The sequence below is a fragment of the Barbus barbus genome, assembly GCF_936440315.1.
Source record: "Barbus barbus genome assembly, chromosome: 12".
In the NCBI taxonomy this organism is placed as follows: Eukaryota; Metazoa; Chordata; class Actinopteri; order Cypriniformes; family Cyprinidae; genus Barbus; species Barbus barbus.
In genome coordinates this window covers 3,625,784-3,640,868 of record NC_136740.1, presented here as the reverse complement: position 1 = coordinate 3,640,868, position 15,085 = coordinate 3,625,784, and the positions used below count along the sequence as shown (strand labels likewise).

Genomic DNA, 15,085 nt, shown 5'->3' with positions numbered 1-15,085 from the left:
ATAAGACAATTGATAAATAATAAATTTTCCTATTCAATTGTTATGTCTCCCAAAATGCATATTAAACATGCTTTTAGTCCTGGTGTCCCTCTACAGTGGACATGTATGAAATTATGTTTCATAACAGAAAATCATATTTGAATTTGAAAACCCATAACATTTTCCTGGGATGTTGCTTTATGACAAACAACTTGAAAATTATTCAGATTTAAATTATTATAAAATATAATCATATTTCCATAAGGATGTGAAATTTTTCACTAAATTAAATTTAGCCATCTTTAAAGACCTAGGAGAGGGTGTGGTGATGGTGAAACTTCCAAACATTTAGTATTTCTAAAAAGCCCTGAATGTGCTCTGTACAGGACATCCGGACTTATGTGAGGTTTCAGAGAAAGGCCCTAAAATAGAATGTCCACTACAGAGGCAAAAACTCCATAGCTGGGTCTCGAGAGGATGTACCATCTCCAGACCTTTTCAAGCATGCAGTGAGTTTATGTTCATTCTGAACAAAGAGCTGTCTGTAAATTTACAGAACAAATGAAATGGACGTGAATTCACAAGAGTAGAATTTCTTTGTTTCAAATGATCTGTGAATGACCATTTGTGAGTAGCATTACTAAAGCTGGAAGTACATCCCATGGAGTTTCTTGCAGTATTGTGAAAAGTTTGGATATTGTAGGTACATTTACATGACAATGATTGCGCTAAAAATGTAAAAGTTTTTCCTTTGCATTTTTGAAAAGTTTCACGTACAGACTGTAATATTGTCAAAATGATATGGATATGCAAAAGCGACTACAAACGCTGCATTATGCATGCCAGGCCAATAGTTTTGACAGTGACTTTTTTCTAAAATATAAATTTATTTAATAATTTCCATGGTTCTAATTTTGTTTCCATGCTTGAGTTCATGATATTTTAGGTTCCTGTAGTCAAAGAAGTATTATTTAGTTCCAGGGTACTATAGCTGTTTCAGTTGATTTTCATTTTTATTTTTTTTTTGTGATTTGACTATTTCATATAAATCAATTTAATTTGAGCTGTTTTTGTATTCTGCTTGCACTGCAATAGATGTTCTTTCAACCAACTTCCTGCATCCTGTGATGCTTTCTAAATATTAAAGGAGTTCTCATGTCAACACTAAAATTAAATATTAGTTTTATTTTATATGATTTGTTTACATATATTTTATTATTATTATTGCAATGCTAATAAATCAAATAAAAAGTCTGTGCTTTTACATTTTTGGTTTTACACTTTTTTTTCTAGCAGCTTAACTTCTCATAAACATAACTCATAATACCAATAGAGAGTTGAATGCATCTCAATAAAGGCACACCCCATCATTCTAGTTTAAGCACACGATCAGCAGACCAATCCTATCAGAGTTCCCACTAATTAGGAAACCTTCCCTCTGATGTCACCAGCACTGGAGGAGCAAATAGCAACAGAGAGGGAGAGAGAAAGGGGTAGAGGATCATATAGACACTCTTAACTTCATCCACAGCTGTTACTCCAACTCCAGTCCAATCTGTGCTTCCCCACTGATCGGCGAAGGTAAGCAACATTTCTCAATATGTCGTATTAAGACGTTGCAAATGTATAAATAGATTTTTGGGTCCAGCTGTGGGCTATAGGCGTAGCTGGACAGATTTTCACAAGAGATGCTGTTGCGTAGAGAGGGTTGCCTTGTTTTCAAACAAGTTATACTGAGAATCTAGAAAAGACCCAAGATGCTGCATATGGCAGATGCTAGATATTACATGTGTGCATTTATTGGACAAATACTGATATAAATGTCTTTCGAGATTTATTGCTTTATGAATGAGAATTGGAATAAGATCTAAGCATTTTATTTTCTTATGTATCAGTTATAAAAATATATTTTATATTATAAAAGTTAGTGAGTAATGCCCAGTAGATATTTGAACAAATAACAATATCAAATCATTGGTAAATACAGGACATCATTAATAGTCAATTACATATCTGATGTTTATTTTTAGAACATTTGTGCTGTTTCTTTGCAACTCTTTGTGAAATTTACTAGCAATTTCTCAGTGAAAATTGTAAATGCTTCACACTTTTATTCAGTGCATCAACAAATAAATGCAATTAATAAAGCCAAAAATATTTGTAATATTCAATGCCAGGTTTATTAGACAACTTGATTAATAAGCAAGCTAGAGAAGAGGAGAAATCCAAATAGATGGTCAAAGTCATTTAAAAACATGACTGTATTACTGTGGAATGGAAAGAGACAGAGTTATAATTTGGGTGAACAAGACATGGTTTCCAGGGTAGTTTTCATGACGGGGTTGATCACCGCCTCATGGGGAAAGGGGTAACAAGCCGTGCTTTGCACTTACGCCCGTGGGATTCACAGAGAACAAACAAGTTGTTAATTGTGTGTGGGCAAGCAGCCTCGTAGCAAGGGAACTTTTGTAACCCGATGTGTCTGCCAGAGAAATTGAAACGAAGATTGCAATTTATGTGAGGTAACATTGATGTAACGTCGATAGCCACACTGAGATGCCACCTGTTTCAAATTCAAATCCATGCGGCGGTGGAAACCGAATCAATGTGGCTCTGTTTCAGCCAAACAATTGACATCTATTAGAAGAAATTGTCTCTGATGACATGCTCCACTGCAGATCAAAGCAGAATATCATGCTCAGAGGTCACGGGAGGTTAGGTATGTTCCACAATGCCAATTATGACAGCTCAGGTTTGCATAGCTCTCGGTGAACGTCATGGATGCAAACCACCATCAGAGAATAATTCACAGGCAAAGGGATTTTTCTGATCCTGATACATGCCTTGATTTATGTGGGTTGTTGGACTCTTTTAAACACGTCAAATCAGCAATCAAGCTCACCGACATTAATAAACACATTAATATTCGTACTGTATTTCATCAGTATTTCATGCTTTCAGATGGCATTGGGAGAAATATATTGCACTATCGATATAAGCAAGACTCGGAGGTCTTCGAAAACAGGTTTGTCATTGTATCTTTTCATGGTATGGTTTTTAAATCAATATTTGGTAACATCTAAATAAACTAATATTTATGGGTATAGCTCTTTATGGTAACAATTGCAGGTTACAACTTTTAACAGTGTGAAGCAGAGGGAGCTTCTGAGTAAATTGCACATAAAAAACATCTATTCTTGCTGCTTGTGCTTCTTGTGTGCATGTTTTTCCACGCATTTCTCAACTGGCCAAGTTACATTTAACCCCATGCAAATACAGTAAATGCCCTAGTTGTCACAGACATTTGCTGTCCTTTATCTGTTTTTCCAACAGGCTTCCTGTTTTTTCTTTTATTGCAAATGAGTCTGCTCTCTAAAGTATGGACAACTGGCACAACGGCTAGTACAGCAACCACTCTGACAACAGATGCAACATCATCTACAATGTCAAGCCCTGTTGATCAGAGTTCGACAACTCAATCTGCGAATGCAGTAAGCGTGTCCTCCTCCATTTCTACAGAGCAGATGGCCACATCAGGCTCTTCAATGACAGGAGCTTCATCTGCCACTGTTCAGAACACTGTTTCTAACAGTGCTACTGTCGCCTCAACAGGTATTACTAGTATGGAGACAGGTATTCTTTCTTTCTGTATGCCTTTTTCTTAGTAGTGGTAGTGATGTCTAATGTGTAGTTTTAATCATAACAATACACATTAATACACAAAACAATATAGAATAGAATAGAATAGAATAGAATAGAATAGAATAGAATAGAATAGAATAGAATAGAATAGATCTTTATTGTTAATGTTTCAAAATCAACTAAAGATGTTTAGCAGTGCAGGAGGATTGCAGAATTGAAATAGCATAGACATATAACGAAGAAAGAGATATTATAAACGATAAAGAGCAGTGAGGGATTATATACACTATTTGTGCCAATAACAATATGGTACTGAATGACAATATATATTGTGATAGATATACATAATAAAAAATTAATAGAACAATAAGTATATGGTGATATGACATTTATGAAGATGTATAAAATCTGTGCCTGATTTAGCCAAAAGAATAAATAAATAAAAACATTAACACTAAAATCCCAACAACTTTTCTTTTCTTTTTTTCTTATTGTCTTGGTTTGTCTATTGTTTCAGCAAATACATCTTCATCAGAAAATCACACTGTGGTAAGTGCTGGGAAAGTACAATAAAAAATAAGTGTAGGATTTATGAAACCATTTTTACTTAGAAATTGCAAGCAAACTTCATAATTAACTGCAAAGAAATGGCAAGTAACATATTGAATTAAATATGAAATTCTGAAAGACGTAAATAGTATTTTCTTGCTAAACCTACTCCAAAAGGCTTTAAGTATATCTTAGTGTAATATATGTGACCCTGGACTACAAAACCAGTCTTAAGTCACTGGGTTATATTTATAGCAATAGCCAAAATTACATATGGGTCAAAATTATCGATTTTTCTATTATGCCAAAAATCATTAGGACATTAAGTAGAGATCATGTTCCATGAAGATATTTTGTAAATTTCCTACAGTAAATATATCAAAACTTAATCTTTGATTAGTAATATGCATTGCTAAGAACTTCATTTGAACAACTTTAAAGGCGATTTTCTCAGTATTTAGATTTTTTTGCACCCTCAAATTCCAGATTTTCAAATAGTTGTATCTCAGCCAAATATTGTCCTATCAAACCATATATCAATGGAAAGCTTATTTATTCAGCTTTCAGATGATTTATAAATCGCAATTTCGAAAAATTATGACTAGTTTTGTGGTCCAGGGTCACATATGTGTAACAATTATTGAACTGCCACTGCTTTTTTCTCCAATAGCTATCCTGTCCAGCATTTGCTTGCACGAACGATTGTTTTAATCAGATGATGAACATGACGGAGAATCACTGCCTATCCAGTGAAAATAACTGTGAGGTCAGTCTGCCGTGCTGTGCTTTCAGATGGGAACCTCCAGTGGAAAGTAATCCATGCAAATCATGTACTGATGCAAGCTTAATTTAAAGAGTTACTTCTCGCTCTGTTGTGCTTCAGATAATGAAAGGGAACGCAGGTTACTCTGTCAGCTGCAGTGCCTCATGTAGAGTGTCCTGCGGGAACGGGACTCTCACTAATTGCTCTGTCAGCTGTTGCAACACAACCAACTGCCTCAACAATACTCTGCTTGCCATGTTCAGTTCAGTCAGTACGACAGGTAACTTCCAACTCTTTATTTCTAACGTATGTGAGTGGTTACTTTTGAATATTGACTGTTTTATTACTGCTATCTCGTCATTAGTAGCTACAACAAAACCCACTACAACAACGACAAAGACCACCGGTCCAACCACCACAGCAAACAATGTAAGAACACGCACAGCTATTTGTCACTTTATGGCACAAATGAACATTTTCTGCCACCTTCTGACTTTTCTTTGCTTTTCTTACTCCTAAAAGGGCAAGAAGTGTCATAATTTCAAGTGTGATGGAGCAGCGTGTTACAAAACCAATGCAATCACCACAAGCAATCCGGTGCTGTGTCCAGTTGGTCAGGACTACTGCATGGTAAAGTAAAAAACAAACAAAAAATCTAGTATTTATTTTATAATTTAATGTTACTTATTACATTACTTTAACTCGAGATCTGACAAAAGACAAGGGGAGAACTCAGGACTTATAAAAGGATCGACCAAACTAAGAAACAAGATAATTAATATAACACAGGTGATGAGGATGAACGATGATTAACTAATGACAGGAAACAAGAACAGGAAGAACCAAATAAAGGCAAAAGAGAACTAAATAGAAACAGACACATAACAGTTATCGCCCCCCTCCCAGAAGGTGGGGGTGGGCGCCCTGGAGGCTGGAGCAGGGCCAAGACAGGGAGGAGACGAGGGAAGCCTCCAGGGCAGATCAGGAGACTCGGGAGACCATGGCGGGACTGGGGACTCGGGAGACCATGGCGGGACTGGGGACTCGGGAGGCCATGGCGGGACTGGGGACTCGGGAGGCCATGGCGGGACTGGGGACTCTGGAGGCCATGGCGGGTCAGGGAGCTTGGACGGCCATGGCGGATCAGAGAGCTTGGACGGCCATGGCGGGTCAGGGAGCTTGGACGGCCATGGCGGGTCAGGGAGCTTGGACAGCCATGGCGGATCAGGGAGCTCCGTGGCCTTGGCCCTAGGGTGTGGCTATATGGCCCACCCAAAAATTTTCTTGGGGAAGTTCCCCTCAGGGAACCATTGAGGAGGAGCGGGCTCTGTGGGGCGCTCTGGAGGAGCGGGCACTTGAGGACGCTCTGGAGGAGCGGACACTTGAGGGCGCTCTGGAGCGGAGACGCAGGAGAGCTGGACGGGACCAGCGGAGACGCAGGAGAGCTGGACGGGACCAGCGGAGACGCAGGAGAGCTGGACGGGACCAGCGGAGACGCAGGAGAGCTCTTGCGAGGAGCAGGCACTGGAGGGCACTTGCGAGGAGCAGGCACTAAAGGGCACTTGCGAGGAGCAGGCACTGGAGTGCACTTGCGAGGAGCAGGCACTGGAGGGCACTTGCGAGGAGCAGACACTGGAGGGCACTTGCGAGGAGCAGGCACTGGAGGGCACTAATTCCTGGGGGCGCTCTGTTAGCATAAACACAGGAGGGACTGGCCCTGGAGAATCGGGCACTGGAGAGACTGGCCCTGGAGAAGCGGGCACTGGAGGGACTGGCTCTGGAGAGACGAGCACTGGGTAATGCTTATTACAAGCGGGCACAGGGAAGCGCTGGTGTGGAGCAGGCACAGGAGGGCGATGTCGAGGAGCGGGCTCTGGGGAGAGGACAGGAGCCGAGAATTCAGGGGGTATCGCCAAATCCAGGAGCTCCAGGGCAAGAACCGTCAGGCTTGCAGGCAGCAGGGCTTGCCATATTCTCAGGCAGCGGGCTTGTCACATTCTCAGGTGGCGGGCTAGGGTTGGCCGGGAACGGCGACGGGCTTATCGCGGGCGGCGGAACCATCTTCGCCTCGGACGGTGGAACTTTCTTCGCCGCGGGCGGAGGAAGCGGGCTGAGGATCCCAGGATATCCCTTGCGGGGAACCAAAACCAGCCGCCTCCTCATCTTCTGTTTGGTCAGAACTTCTGTTATGCGTATGGTGTTTTAGGAATGAGCGCACGATGAAGGAGTAAACGAAAACGAGTATTCTTTATTAAATAGCATCAACACACTTTACATTACTTTAACTCGAGATCTGACAAAAGACAAGGGGAGAACTCAGGACTTATAAAGGGATCGACCAAACGAGGAAACAAGAATTAATATAACACAGGTGATGAGGATGAACGATGATTAACTAATGACAGGAAACAAGAACAGGAAGAACTAAATAAGGGCAAAAGAGAACTAAACAGAAACAGACATGTAACACTTAGTAGTTAGGTTTAATTGTCCTAATTATCTTTTTTATTTGATTAGATGAGTGCCCTCTATTAGAGTTAAGGGACATTCACAGCATAGATCGATAACTCTCTATTACTTTATTTTATTTTAGATCTAAATCTATGAGAATACAATTAAAAACCATGTAAAATGTCTGTGTCATCAATTTAAAGTGCATTCTTATTTGTCTAATTGAAAAAAAAAAAAGACTGAAAGAAACAATTTTGTTTAAATAGCCTTTTCGGGTGAGTGTTGATATGCCGAACAGATACTGGCTATCTTTACTGAATGCAGAAATTATTGAAGGTTTTAATTATTTTCACTGTATGTTTTTTTTTTCTTAATTCATGACAGAAAATATGATGCATGTTTTAAAAAAGACATCACAAAAACAGGTTTTTTGAAGTTGTCATATATACAGTGGTGTGAAAAAGTGTTGGCCCCCTTCCTGATTTTTTTTTTTTTTTTTTTTTTTTTTGCATGTTTGTCACACTAGTGTTTCAGATCATCAAACTAATTTAAATATTAATCAAAGATAACACAAGTAAACACAACATGCAGTTTTGGAATTAAGTTTTTTATTATGAAGGGAAAACAAAATCCAAACCCACATGGGCCTGTGTGAAAAAGTGCTTGCCCCCTAAACCTAATAGCTGGTTGGGCCACCCTTAGCAGCAACAACTGCAATCAAGCGTTTGCAATAACTTGCAATGAGTCTGTTAGAGCGCTGTGGAGGAATTTAGGCCCACTCAACTTGGCAGAATTGTTGTAATTCAGCCACATTGGAGGGTTTTCGAGCATGATCCGCCTTTTTAAGGTCATGCCACAGCATCTCAATAGGATTCAGGTCAGGACTTTGACTAGGCCACTCCAAAGTCTTCATTTTATTTTTCTTCAGCCATTCAGAGGTGGATTTGCTGGTGTGTTTTGGATCATTGTCCTGCTGCAGAACCCAAGTTCGCTTCAGATTGAGGTCACGAACAGATAGCCGGACATTGTCCTTCAAGATGTTTTGGTAGACAGCTGAATTCATGGTTCCATTTATCACAGCAAGTCTTCCAGGTCCTGAAGCAGCAAAACAGCCCCAGACCATCACACTACCACCACCATATTTTACTGCTGGTATGATGTTCTTTTTCTGAAATGCTGTGTTACTTTTACGCCAGATGAAATGGGACACACACCTTCCAAAAAGTTCAACTTTTGTCTCGTCAGTCCACAGAGTATTTTCCCAAAAGTCTTGGGGATCATGTATCATGTTTTCTGGCAAAACTGAGATGAGCCTTTATGTTCTTTTTGCTCAGCAGCGGTTTTCATCTTGGAAATCTGCCATGCAGGCCATTTTTGCCCAGTCTCTTTCTTATGGTGGAGCCATGAACACTGACCTTAACTGAGGCAAGTGAGGCCTGCAGTTCTTTAGATGTTGTTGTGGGGTCTTTTGTGACCTCTTGGAAGAGTCGTCGCTGCACTCTTGGGGTAATTTTGGTCAGCCGGCCACTCCTGGGAAGGTTCACCACTGTTCCATGTTTTCTCCATTTGTGGGTAATGGCTCTCACTGTGGTTCGCTGGAGTCCCAAAGCTTTAGAAATGGCTTTATAACCTTTTCCAGACTGATAGATCTCAATTACTTTCTTTCTCATTTGTTCCTGAATTTCTTTGGATCTCAACATGATGTGTAGCTTTTGAGGCAAACACTTTTTCACACAGGGCCATGTGAGTTTGGATTTAGTTTTCCCATCATAAAAAAACCCTTCATTTAAAAACTGCATGTTGTGTTTACTTGTGTTATCTTTGATTAATATTTAAATTTGTTTGATGATCTGAAACATTAAAGTGTGACAAACATGCAAAAGAAATAAAAATCAGGAAGGGGGCCAACACTTTTTCACACCACTGTGTGTATATATATATATATATATATATATATATATATATTACTGGAAATAAAGTAAACTAAAATAAACATTTATATTTAAATTAAATAAATAAATATTTAGTCATTTAGCAGACGCTTTTATCCAAAAAGTACATATATATACATTTTGGTTTATGTCTAGAGAAAATATATGGTCTTTCTTTATAATAAATAATAAAATATTTAAATATATATATACATATTTTTTAGTTTTTGTCTTTGGGAAAAGAATTATGATTAAATCAAAATGTAAGGTTTGAGCCAAAACATAATTGGTAACACTTTACAATAACAATCCATAGTTAACCTTAGTTAATGCATTAACTAGCATTAACCAATTATGAGCAATACATTTGCTACATTATTTATATATCTTTGTTAATGTTATTTTGTATTTTTAATGTTAATAAAAATAAATTTGTTCTCTGTTAGTTAATGTTAGCTCAGGTTCATTAAATAATATTAACAGATATAAGTTTTGATTTTAAAAAATGTATTAGGACATGTTGAAATTAACATTAACTATGATTAATTAATGCTTCAGAAGAATTTTTCATTGTTCAAGTTAGCAAATGTAGTTACCTAAGGAAGTTTATTGTAAAGTGTTACTATACAATTTGTGTAAAATTAGATTATTAATTAGTTTACTTATTTAAATTGGTACAAAACTGCAGTGTGCGCTTATAATAAATAGAATGTCATCAGCCTTTGATGTGGACTCTATAATAATCATTAAATAATAATCATAATAGTTTAGAATATTTGGTGTAACCTTTAGTTATAAGCTCTTGGTTCCCCTCAAGCCTTTTCATCACTATCCCTCAAACACACATATTTTTTATACCCCACAATAATCACCACTACATGAATCTATTTAAATAACACACCCTGTCTTCCCCTACATGAGTCTGTCCATATAAAGGGACTGTTAAAATAAATGGGGGCTCGTCCGGGATAATGTCACTGGGATCTTACGCATATACACTGGGGGGGGAGTAGTGTAGAAATTTTCACAAAGAAATTGCTAGTAAATTTCACAAACAATTACAAAGAAATGGCAAATAACACAGAATTAAGAATTAAAGGTGGAAAATATAGACACACACACATTCACATTATATTGAGAGAGTAAACAGTTTCATTTTATAGATTTTCATTTTATGTTGACATTAAACCATTTTAACTATTGTTTGTTGAAGGATATTTGGTTTAATACTGGTCTCATGCTCTAATGCACCATATTATACATGAATGTTAAATGAACTCATTGTCTCATTTCCTAGCTACAAAAGACAACATCTGGCAGCACAGAGAGCTGGCAGGCAGGTTGCAGTACAGATTGCAGAAAGATGACAGCTTGTACAAGCACCAGTGCTGCCTGTCACTTGGAGTGCTGCAATGCCACTATAACCACCTCATGCCTCAAACTGACAGGTGACGTGAACATGCCCAGCTCTGCCACCAGGGGTCCTCACTGTCCCACACTGCTCACGGCCTCTCTGCTGCTCTTCTGGATAGTCAAAGTCTTCACTTGAGCTTAACAAAGTCACATTTAATAGGCAATCCATGGAAGCACCGTTTTCTATTAGGAGAGTGTATGTGTGTTTTAAAGCTGATTGTACTTATTGTACTGTCACTTTTACATTCTTTGTGATGTAAGCAATTGACGGTGTGTGTGTGTGTGTGTGTGTGTCTATAAAATCAGCATGAGAAGCAGAATGTGTGTGTGTGTGTGTGTGTATAGATGCCAAATAAGCTTTACCATTGGCATCTGTGGTTAGACAGAAATGATCCACAGAGGAATATATTAACACTTCCTCTCACGAGTTGTGTATCCTTGATTAATTATTGCTCTCTCTTTTTTTTGGGCATTAAATGTACACTGTAAGAAGAAAAAATGTCCTGGCAGAAAATGACCACTATCGACATTTCCTTCAACCCTAAAACAATGTGCAACTGGTAAAACATCTGTGAAAAATCAGTTTTCTTACAGTGTACATATGTTAAATGTTGATTACAGTCAATCATAGTTATCTAAAGCTTGTTTTCTTACTCGTGTTTTGTTTGGTGTCCACTATACACAGAGTTTGTGCTTTCTAAAAGCAATGTTCTATTCTATATTACTCAAAATACTCCAAAGCATGTTATTAGAATGCTCAGATAATCCATTTTCTGAAACTAATTATATGAAATAAAAAAAAGGTTGTCCAATCAGGCAGATATCACTCTGTGTGTTTGCAAAAATAATAGTTATGTACAAACCAGCTAACGTCAAACAAATGGAGTATGCACTTTATGCATCTGAATGGAAATTAGACAATGTAAAATATTTATAAAGCAGTTATAATATTGGTCATATGAATGCCTGTACTCATAAACATAAAGCTTTATTTTTGCAGAAAAATAAATTGTTTATTAAAATGTAAGTGTACAGATCTAAGAGCATATAAGCTATAACATTTGAATTCTGTGAGAGTAACACTACTAATAAACGCCATGATTAGGATTTTGACAGCTCCGTTGATAAAAGTTGCATGAACATGTTTATTATTCTGTACTGCTTTAATCTGACAGCAAGAAATAGATCTTAATAACTGCTTTTGAAATTAATAAATAAATACTTCTCAGCACCCACTTCTCAGTTTTGCATTTATTTACTTGCAGTCTTTGCATTCTCCTAAAAATGTATTACATTTCTTGAACTGTATTAGATCAACCTGGTTAACCAGTCTGTTTTAAATCTGTTTTATCTGATTACTGGTCACATAAATTAACCAATTAAAAATTATGCAGGTTTGGGAATTTAGCATACAGACAAGACTGTGAGGAGGATTATATAGACAGGTGTGTGGCTTTCCTAATCAAGTCCAGTCAGTATAATCAAACACAGCTGGACTCAAATGAAGGTGTAGAACCATCTCAAGGATGATCCGAAGAAATGGACAGCACCTGAGTTAAATATATGAGTGCCACAGCAAAGGGTCTGAATACTTAGGACCATGTGATACTTCAGTTTTTTTTTTTTTTTTCTTTTTTATTATTATTATTAGTAACAATAGGCTAATACTAGTGTGCTGTACTCAGAAATTACACTAGGCCTTTTCCATGCGAAACACATCCTATCAGTGTTGGGCAGTAAGTTGCTAGTAATTTAGTTATTGTAATAATATTACTTTTTGCAGTAACTAGTAGTGTAACTAATTAATAATAAGATTTCAGTAATAATATTACAGTTACTATCCATAAAACAGCTTAGTTACTTTCAATGCCTCAACCCCGCTGATTTAAAATCCAACAATCAAATAATTCCTAGATTTATTTTCATCATTTTCATGACTCGCACATGCATGTGATGTCTCCAGTACAGCAGGCAAGCTTGGAATATGGAAAAGTTACATTCAGCAGATGGAAATATTGCATTATATTGATTCTGTCAGGAAAAAAGATGATCTGAACACTGTTGTGTAAGTTATGGCTGTACATAACTCTGGCATTACATCCCTCTGATCAACATGTGCTACATTATATTACTATAATTAAACATCTTTTTGAAAAATCAAACAGTTTCTTACAAACTTATGTGATTTGATCAAATACATAAAATATATGGGTAATGTAAAAAATACTTCAAGCTACACATGACAATTAATGAGATTAATACACATTTAAACTTAAATGTCACTGTTAATCACTAATAACTTCTGACTGCGATCCAATGTGGATTTTGGTCAAATGACGAGGCAGAAATATGTTATTAGTAACATTCTAGAAGAATTTATACACAGTTACAACTTCTGTGAGGCGTGAAGAAACAGTAATGTAACTAATTACTGCTGCCAGAAAGTAATTAGTAAAGTAACAATATTACTTTTGAAAGGAGTAACTAGTAATATATTCCAGTCTTTGAGTAACTAGCCCAACACTGCATGCTCCATACTAGACAGACATGCTGTAATGAAGTCGACAGCGACAGCTAGTGCATGTGTCGGAAAGGAGCAGTGGGTGGGATCCGAGTTTGGGGTCTCTGCAGTCTCCGACAGCCAGAAGAAAAGTAATACACCTAAAGAAGAGAAAGTCAGAAGTGTCTCTGTTAGCGTGGCTCTTGCTAACCGATTACAGACGCCATGATAAAGCTGGGATTTGAGCTCTGGGCATGAACTCTTGAATGTGCTGCGTGGCATTATCGGACGGGAAGTCGCTGGACTCATGAAGACAGGACAACACTTCAGACACACTTTGATCGTCTGTTGATGTAAATGATCGTAAATGTCACCTCTTGCGTGTGAAGTATCCGGCGCAGACTGGCTGTGAGTAATGGATCAATCCGTGGCTATTCAAGAGACTTTGGCTAAAGGAGAGAACTGCACTATAGTATCCTCTCAGCGCTCATCGGAAACCGGGATTGCATTGCTATTTCTGTTCAGAGTAAAGCCGTGATTTTGAAATCGACTGCATGTGTTGTTATACGGAATTAAAGTTGTTGCGAAACTTTGTGCTCTATGTGTGCATATAAGAAATATAGTTAAATTATAATGAAATTTGACGCAGTTAATATTCTCTGCATTTCTGTATTTTACTAAGCACACGCGGAATTTTTATTAATTTAATATTTTTTCTCGTGATTTTATCGAGCATGCCCAGTTTTAATGGGAAAAGGGTGCCATTCCTCGCGTGTCCGCTAGGTGCCGCCAGTGCACGGTGTTAAAAATGCCTCATAAGTTGAACATCGGTTATTATAATATCTCGGTTGATAGAAAGGTAATGCATTGTGTTAGTTATCCTTAGCAGCCCAACTTATGCTCTGGAGTGTGTTTCACTACTGAATGATGTGAGAGAGAGCAAAATGATCGGACTGGTGCAGCAGAACAACGAACATGCGTGAGTTACACTTAACTTTACTTTTATCCAAAGCGACTTACAAATGAGAAAAAGTAACTAAAAGTCAAAACTCTGTAAATACATTTAAGAAAATAAAGAAATTAAATAAAATTGACAAATGCATACAACAACATTTCAATACTGAACATTTAAATGAAAACAAAAAAATAAGCCAAAAACAATTCAAAATATTAAAATGAGAATAATAATGCTTCTAACATAACAACTACATGTGTATGTACAGCCACACACATATACATACATATATATATAAATAAATTCAATATATATATTATTTAATTTCCATATAGTATGAAGTAGAAAAATAATAATTTATTTTACGAAAACCATTATAATAATCAGTAACATTAATATACATTACTCCGTGATCCACAATTGGAATTTTGTAGGGTTTAGTCTGTAGTTGAGACTAACATCTAAATCTGAACATATGTTTTAGCAGGTACCCAGCTGACGTTCCCTTAAAGTTATAAACATATGTTCTGTCATTTATAATAATAAGAATTATTGTTTGATGTTAGCCTTCTTTGATAATGATCTCACATCGTTAGCACAAAAACATTATTTTAACATTGTTCACTGAACGTTTGGTGAAATATTTTTGTTATTGAAAGGTTTTTTAAATGTTAATCTAAATCTAAAACGTAGTAGTTTTGGGTGGTTCGGAGAACATTGAAATGTAGCGTTCCCATAATGTTTGCAAAGTGATCAAATCGATTGTTCCATTAATGTTGCCTCAAATGTTCATATATATAAGAGAGAAAAAACAACAAGTTAATGGGAACGTTAGCAAAATGTTCATAGATCATATTTTTCTTAGCTGGGTATATACATTAAAATTGCTCTTCTGGGAAAAC

At 37.1% G+C, this 15,085-nt stretch overlaps 2 protein-coding genes across 4 annotated transcripts in view; both read left to right on the top strand.

Annotated features, from left to right (window-relative positions):
* Nucleotides 1-1,338: 1,338 nt before the first annotated feature.
* LOC306877879 (uncharacterized protein) lies at nucleotides 1,339-11,966 on the top strand. The gene is made up of 9 exons (XM_079429893.1): nucleotides 1,339-1,560; nucleotides 2,941-3,004; nucleotides 3,313-3,591; nucleotides 4,139-4,170; nucleotides 4,841-4,936; nucleotides 5,054-5,213; nucleotides 5,298-5,362; nucleotides 5,456-5,563; nucleotides 10,613-11,966. The coding sequence occupies exons 2-9, from the start codon at nucleotides 2,941-2,943 to the stop codon at nucleotides 10,862-10,864; spliced, it is 1,056 nt and encodes a 351-aa protein (XP_079286019.1). The 5' UTR covers nucleotides 1,339-1,560; the 3' UTR covers nucleotides 10,865-11,966.
* A 1,360-nt stretch (nucleotides 11,967-13,326) lies between these two features.
* Nucleotides 13,327-15,085, top strand: part of LOC306878505 (type II inositol 1,4,5-trisphosphate 5-phosphatase-like) — a 35,172-nt gene continuing 33,413 nt past the window's right edge. For 2 of the 3 annotated variants that reach the window (XM_079430940.1, XM_079430944.1), the window contains exon 1: nucleotides 13,371-14,207. In XM_079430940.1, the coding sequence (XP_079287066.1) occupies nucleotides 14,173-14,207 (35 nt within the window). In that variant the 5' untranslated portion in view covers nucleotides 13,371-14,172. Of the gene's footprint in view, nucleotides 14,208-15,085 lie in introns of all 3 variants that reach the window. The other variant, XM_079430939.1, reaches the window with a different exon arrangement.

Excerpts from the sequence above, each read along its gene's own strand:
- LOC306877879 (XM_079429893.1), top strand. The coding sequence starts at position 2,941 with ATGGCATTGGGAGAAATATATTGCACTATCGATATAAGCAAGACTCGG. Across the intron at positions 3,005-3,312 it reads TCGGAGGTCTTCGAAAACAG|GCTTCCTGTTTTTTCTTTTA; the intron begins GTTTGTCATTGT and ends TTTTTCCAACAG. Across the intron at positions 5,564-10,612 it reads TTGGTCAGGACTACTGCATG|CTACAAAAGACAACATCTGG; the intron begins GTAAAGTAAAAA and ends CTCATTTCCTAG.